The sequence below is a fragment of the Gasterosteus aculeatus genome, chromosome 11, assembly GCF_964276395.1.
Source record: "Gasterosteus aculeatus chromosome 11, fGasAcu3.hap1.1, whole genome shotgun sequence".
Classification (NCBI taxonomy): Eukaryota; Metazoa; Chordata; class Actinopteri; order Perciformes; family Gasterosteidae; genus Gasterosteus; species Gasterosteus aculeatus.
In genome coordinates this window covers 18,308,682-18,315,743 of record NC_135699.1, presented here as the reverse complement: position 1 = coordinate 18,315,743, position 7,062 = coordinate 18,308,682, and the positions used below count along the sequence as shown (strand labels likewise).

Genomic DNA, 7,062 nt, shown 5'->3' with positions numbered 1-7,062 from the left:
GATGCTTTGTGATCATCCTGCTGGAAGCAGAAGATGGTACATTGTGGTCATGAAGGGATGGAGATAGTCAGCAACAACACTAGGTAGGCTGCAGCATTTAAACCTGCTCAGTGAGTACGCCAAGCAAACGTCCCCCTCACCACCACACCAGCAGCAGCCTGAAGCGCTGATACGTGGCAGGATGGATCCATGCTTTCATGTTGTTTACTCCACATTCTGAACATTCAGCTGGAATGAGACTCATCAGACCAGGCAAGATTTCTACAATCTTTTGTCCCATTGTGTAGTATTATAGTACTAAATACTTACATAGAACATTTAGAAAAATTACTGATGCAAAATTCGGATCACAGGCGTCAAACTGGTCCAATTCGGCCCGCATGGGGGTCCAGTGCGGCCCGCCGGATAAATGTTCTGTTGTGAGAATTACAAAAAGTCATAAATAGCATTTCTATAAAAGTAGCTGCTATTCCTAAAACGTCCACTGGGGGTCGCACTCTGAGTGAGCGCGTGCGTCAGACCAGGAGGACGCGGTCGTTGGTCGATCACCTGCCATTGGGGAAAAAAACACGTCAGGTCCCCGCGCATGCGCGATCGCTTCTGACAGACGAGAGGCTCGTTGTGTTTACACAGGTAAACAGCGCTGTGGCTCTGTGGGGGGGTGTCTCCCCCGTCGAGTGGTCAGTATCTGGCCAAAGCCTAAAATGAGTTTGACACCCGTGATTTAGATGCTTTCTAGATGCTTCCATTGCCTCAGATTATGGAAAACAATAGTTACGCAGATGACACACAATTCTACATAAATGTATCAGCAGCGGAATACAGCCGAATACAAGTGGCTCAGAGCCTTTAAATCCGGGTTAAATACTTTTCTGTTTGCTGTTGCCTTTAATTCACCATTTAAAGAACTAAACTAAACTTCACTGCAACTTCTATTTTTAGTTTCTAACGTATTTCATCTTCTTTTATGTTTCAATCAATGTTCTCAACTGCTCATAGATCATTGTGTGCATGTTTTAATGGTTGTGTGTGCAGCAGTCGCCTTGTTGGAATGTGCTGTACAAATCAAATTGCCTTGATGACGTCACCACATGACCCGGATCGGGAGGGGGTGACGATTTTAGCCGCGTGCACGCTAGTTTAGCTGCGCGCGACTTACTACTACCGTTGCCGTAGTTACCTAGCACGACCAGCGGGCAGGAAGGAGGGAAGGAAGCGAGGAAGGAGGGAGGAGAAGAAGGAGGGAGCGGAGTTAGTCAGTGATAGAGGGGAGGAGAGGAGGCGAGGCGGCGGCTTGTTCTGCCGAGGAGGACGTGGCGGGTCCGGCGGAGTTCAGCTACGAGGGACCGAGGAGGACATCCAGCCATGAACCGGACCGCCAGCAGGTAACGTACCGACCCCGCCGACGTCTTCAATGCCCGCCCGCTCGGCTCGGTTTCCGGCTCCAGCGCCGCGGACAGAACCCGCACAGATTGTTCTATCGTGACCCGGCTGCTGTTCTTTTGTGTCGAAGCTGTCAGCCGCTCCCCGCGGCGACCACACGTCTGCTAGCCGGTAGGGGGGAGGCACAGGAGGGGGGCGCTGACCCCACACCTCCCGTGCCTCCCATCACTGCTTCACTCTCACTTTCTCCCCCTGACTGCAGCTAGTTAGCTTAGCGGGCTGCTAGTGTGATAAACAAGATGGCCACCGGCTAGCTCTAGCTAGCCAGCACTACATGGCATCTCGCCCCGTCTTTGTGCGCGAGCGCGTTCCCCTCCGCTGGCACGCGCGGGTCCCCCTCCGGGAGCAAGAGGCTGCGAAGCTAAAAGTTCCCGGCGAACCGGGAACGATCCGTTAACGGAGAGAGACACCGAGACACCCGCTCCTGTTAACGGCGAGAATCTCCGCAGGGCTGTTTAGCAGAGTTCCGCGCGCAGGCTGCCAGGCGGCTCGGAAAGGTGTTCACAGGTAGCGGCTTCTGTCCGGGGACCCGCCGAGGACCCGCCGAGGACCCGCCGGGGACCCGCGGGGTCGGGTGGTACTTTGACGGTACCGGCTGCCGCTCGGCTGTCTGTACGTTTTTGCTGCAGAGGTTCTTTAGCGCATTAAAAGTACCTCAGTCGTTCATTACAAGTACGTGCATGTTGACAACTAAATAGTACTAGTACCACAGTACAAGTATGTGCGTTTGTCAGCCAAGTGTAGTTGAAGTATTAATAGTATTGTTTGTGTACAGAGTACCCTGTTAGTGTTAGTGGAGCAATACTGCAGAAGTTGTTTACTGCAGTACAAGTACAGTAGTAGGAGTCAGATACTTAAAAGTGTGTACGTTTTTTTCTTTGATACAACAACGATGACGACGAACAAAGTACTACCAAGAAAACTTTTATGTAATGTAAAAATGTTTCAGCTTCAATTCTCAAAGAAAACTAATTTTTTTGCATCTCAGAAAACGGAGAAAAGTCTTTATGAAGTAAAATGAATGGAAATAAAAACATGTGGACAATAAGGTGTAAACTACTGATACACTAAGTCACTGGTAGTGGTGCTTTTCGTGGATACTAAATTTACTCAGTTTTGAGATTAAATACATAATTTGAATAAATAATAAATAATCACATGTTGATGAATGATTCTGTATTGAGTTCTTGAGTTAACTGAATTGTTCTTTGGCATCGATCTGATCAAATATAAATATATATATATATATATATGATTGTTTGATTTATGACGGATGTGTAGCCTACTAAACGTTGACGATGTCATACGTGTAACACGTATCTTGTGACCCTGCAGGCTGGTCCCAGTCAGCTGTGGGCGGTAACCTCAGCAGAGACGCCTTGTTGGATTGTCAGAGGACACGCCCCTTCGCCCCCCATCCCCAGGACAGGTAGATTTCTACAGAACAGGGCGGAGGAAAGCGTCGGCGCAACGTCGGCGCAACAAGAGTGAGGCGAGGAGGTTTAGCTCCGCCCCTCACCATGACAGACTTGGAGGCGGACTGTCTCGCCCTGGGCCTGCCCCCCGAGTGTGGCTCCCCCCCGACTCCCCTGGACTGCAGCTCGGAGCCCGACTGCCCTGGGCTCGGCCCGCTGGCGGCGGAGATCGCCGAGCCGCTGGCGATGCTGCCGTGCGTGAAGAGCGAGCCGGAGGACGGTGACCTGGAACCCATCAGGACCGTGGACCTGTCGGAGATCCAGCCGCTGTCCACCGCCGAGCTGGGCCAGGACCAGATCAAGATGGAGATCAGCGGGCTGGACTACATCAAGTCAGAGCATCACCACGGCGACCACCACCTGGGCCACTTCCACCACGGCGATGTCACAGAGCTGGACTACAAGTCCCAGTACGAGCCCGGCTCCGTGTTCGACTACATCTCCCAGGTAGGCCGTCTCTACGTGGTGCTTCCTTCACTCCGGTTCTCTCCGCTCTGCTCGCAGACGAAGCAATCAGAGTATCAGAACTGAACCATTTTAACAGAATAAAATGTGTGCATGAAATATCAGAATATAAAGCTTCACTGTTCTGATCTTTCTGCCTGAAGCATTTGTCACAAATGATGAGTTCAAGCGCTGTGGGAAACACGATAAACTGACCATCTCAATGAGGATTCCTCTCCCATCATGTTGCAAATAATCCAGCTTCTGTGTTGTGCAGAAACAATGTTAGCATAGCTTAGCAATGATCCAGACTCCATTTAAAAAAGCAAGCATTCAATCCAGACTTTTTACGCGTTGATGTTTCTGCTTATTTTTACCTTTTTTTTTTATTTTGGGTAAATCGCAGACGGGTTTATTTAGTAGCGGTTTGTGTGTTGCAGGTGACGGACACCCTGGAGTACATCAGGTCAGACCACCACGTGGACCTCCAGTGTTACTACACCACCGAGCTCAGCGCCCTGAAGTGCGAGTACCCAGAATCCCACAGCGGGCCGAACCGCCTGCAGCCCAACAGCCTGGAGTCCATCCACATGGCCGAGCTGCGCACCGAACTCAACAAGCTGCGGCCCGACGCCCTGCTGCTGGACGCCATGGGCAAGCCGGACCCAGAGTTCACAGGGGGGGCGGGGGCACCGTACGAGGCGGCGCCGGGCGAGGACGGGAAGGAGGCGGGGGGTTCGGGCTCGGCGGGCAAACACCAGAATCCGGCAGCGAGGAAGCCCCGCAACCCGCAGGGGGAGAAGCCCTTCTCCTGCGCGCAGTGCGCCAAGAACTTCAGCACGCTGGGGAACCTGAAGACACACCAGCGCATCCACACCGGCGAGCGGCCGTACTCCTGCTCCCAGTGCGGCAAGAGCTTCGGCCAGGCCGGCAACCTCAAGCGCCACCAGCTCATCCACACGGGCCAGAAGCCCTACGTCTGCGCCCACTGCCCCAAAGGCTTCACCAAGGCCGACGACCTGCGCTCGCACCAGCGGCTGCACACGGGCGAGCGGCCCTTCGCCTGCCTGGCCTGCGGCAAGAGCTTCGGCCAACCCAAGGAGCTGAAGGCCCACCAGCTGAGCCACACCGGCGAGCGGCCCTTCTGCTGCCAGCACTGCGGCAAGAGCTTCGGCAGGGAGTCGGGCTACCGCAACCACGTGCAGATCCACACGGGGGAGAAGCCCTTCACCTGCTCGCAGTGCGGCAAGACTTTCAGCAACTCGGGGGTGCTGAAGACCCACGAGAGGATCCACTCCGGCGAGCGGCCCTTCGGCTGCACGCAGTGCGGCAAGAGCTTCGGCCGCCTGGGCCACCTGAAGGCGCACCAGCAGATCCACACCGGGGAGCGGCCCTACGCCTGCCCCCACTGCGGCAAGACTTTCAGCCAGTCGGGTCACCTCAAAGCCCACGAGCAGATCCACAAGAGGGAGCGGGGGGGCGACACGGCAAGCAGCTCCTCCTCCAGCAGCTCCTCCTCCAGCAGCTCCTCCTCTTCCTCCGTCAGCTCCGACAGCAGCTGAAACAAACTCCACCTGAACCGCTCGGATAAACAAAGTATTATTCCTCTTTTTTTATAAATCCTATATATATATATATATACATATATATATATACAAGTTCTTTTTCTTACATTTTCATACCGTGTGTGTGTGTGTGCGTGTGCGTGTGCGTGTGTGTGTGTGTGTCTGTCAGGAAGAGGCGGGGCTTGAAGATGATCTTTGAACTGGTCCCAGTACTTTTTCTTAAGTACTTCTAAACAAGCACAAAAATACGTCATTTCTAGTACTTTATCTGAATGTGTTTTTTTTAATACCGAAACCAGCAGGACCAGTGTACCGACAGCACTCAGTACTTCAGAGGGAGTACAAGTACACAAAGTGTTGTACTCTGTGTGTTTTATACTTCAGATGTCTCGTATGTTTACGTTAAATCATCAATTTGATAAACAAACAAACCGAAAAGACAGAAGAGGAAAATTTAGAGAAACTAAATCTGAATTTCTGACATTAAATTTATTCTTTAATGATGAAAATTGTGACTTTTCCAAGATTGTAAAGTAAAAGATTAACAAGAAGTTGGGAAACCAGGGCAACGTTGATGATACTAGTTCTATTTGCACCTGATGATTCCTCTCTAAACATTCCCCTCGCTGCCCGTGTGATCTTGATATATTGATGATATATTGATCTGATGTGATTTGTCATGTGACTCACCAGCGCTCATAAAAAGTCCACGTGTCAGGAGTCTGCTTTGGAGTGATGGATCGGGAACGATAATCTGATGACTCGACATTCCTTCGGTTTAAACTGTTTTAGGCTCCACGAGGACCAACCGTCCCCCCCCCCCCCCCCCCCCCGGTCCTGATCGCTCACTGTGTAAAAATCTTTATTGATTATGTCATTCCTAATGAAATCTAATAAACCTTTTTAAAAACTGCATCTTGTACCGGAAAAATATATATTTTTAAACCTAACGAGACGTCTGCTCGGCTTTCTTCTCTTTGAGGCGGGAATCGAACCCCCGACCTCGAGGCGCCTGTAAGCAGATCAATACACGTAGTGGATGTTTGTCTTCATGTTTCCGGCTGTTGCAGGACGTTGATTTCATGTCTTAAAGGTCTCTAACGGACCCAAGTGGTCCCTACAGAAGACCCCTTCTCCCGGACCCCCAGTGGGTCCACTAGCACCTCCTGGAGGAGGAGGGAGGTGCAAAGTGTCCATCATCTAAAATGTTGTGTAAGAACGGTTGAACGTGTATTTCAACATAATTATATATGTGTGTGCGTGTGTAATATATATATATATATATATTATATATATATAAAAAAAAATCTGCTGCACCTCCTGATTGAGCATCTCTGTCTGAGAGGACAAGGTCCCCAGAAGACAACACCTTCAGTGGTGTGGTGGAGGCCCTGGTAGCACACCTCCAGCTCCCCTCTGAGGGTCTTGGCGGCGATGACCTCATAGTGCTCCCTCGCGTCTGCCAGGACCTTGCTGAGGTCTTCCTGAGGAGCGGCGTCCACCCGCATGCTGATCTGGGTCCTCATGGACATCAGGTCCTACCTCCCGTAGGAGGACGTGTCATCGTGTCGTGTATAAATACACTGCATGTATCTGTCCGGTCTCCCTCCTCTACTTCCAGTGCAGCTTGTGGATCTTCATGGTCACTCAGGCTCTTGGTCTGCCTGCCGGGTCGTACTTGGTCACGTTCTCCCAGCACCAACCCGAGGTTGGAGGTGTCGACCTCCACCGACTGACGCGTGCACAAAGATGTGCAGAGAACATCTGGAGCGGTCTTAACGAGTCCCATAGAGCCCAGTGTACCACATAATAAAGTAAGACACATGAATATTGAGATTTAAATATTTTATTGAACTTTTCAGCTGTTCCAAAATAAAGCTTGCTCATCATAAACTTGTTGATGGGGTTGTGGTTTTACATGTTGCCCCCGTTGTCCAGCAGAGGGAGCCCTCTGGATCTAAATAGAAGTAAAAACCCCCGTTAGCTTGAGATGATTGACGCGTTAACCTCTGAATAGATCTGATCTTCTGTCAAGCTGCTTTTCATCTTTTGTGCTGTGGTTGGATTTAAGTTCTAATGAAAGTTGAACCTCCAGCAGGACCAGGGGAGGAAGAGGAGCTGTGGTTGGTGGAGAA

The 7,062-nt window shown here is 51.1% G+C and overlaps 1 protein-coding gene across 2 annotated transcripts; it reads left to right on the top strand.

The window, feature by feature from the left end:
• The first annotated feature begins 674 nt into the window (after positions 1 to 674).
• LOC120828048 (uncharacterized) lies at positions 675 to 5,840 on the top strand. Of its 2 annotated transcripts, XM_040191352.2 has the most exons (4): positions 1,099 to 1,385; positions 2,779 to 3,365; positions 3,803 to 4,958; positions 5,097 to 5,840. In XM_040191352.2, exons 2-3 carry the CDS (start codon positions 2,964 to 2,966, stop codon positions 4,922 to 4,924), a joined length of 1,524 nt encoding a protein of 507 aa, XP_040047286.1. In that variant the 5' UTR covers positions 1,099 to 1,385; positions 2,779 to 2,963; the 3' UTR covers positions 4,925 to 4,958; positions 5,097 to 5,840. The 2 variants fall into 2 exon arrangements, with proteins under 2 accessions (XP_040047285.1, XP_040047286.1); XM_040191351.2 differs by having other exon boundaries at positions 675 to 1,385; positions 3,803 to 5,840.
• The last annotated feature ends 1,222 nt before the right edge of the window (positions 5,841 to 7,062 follow it).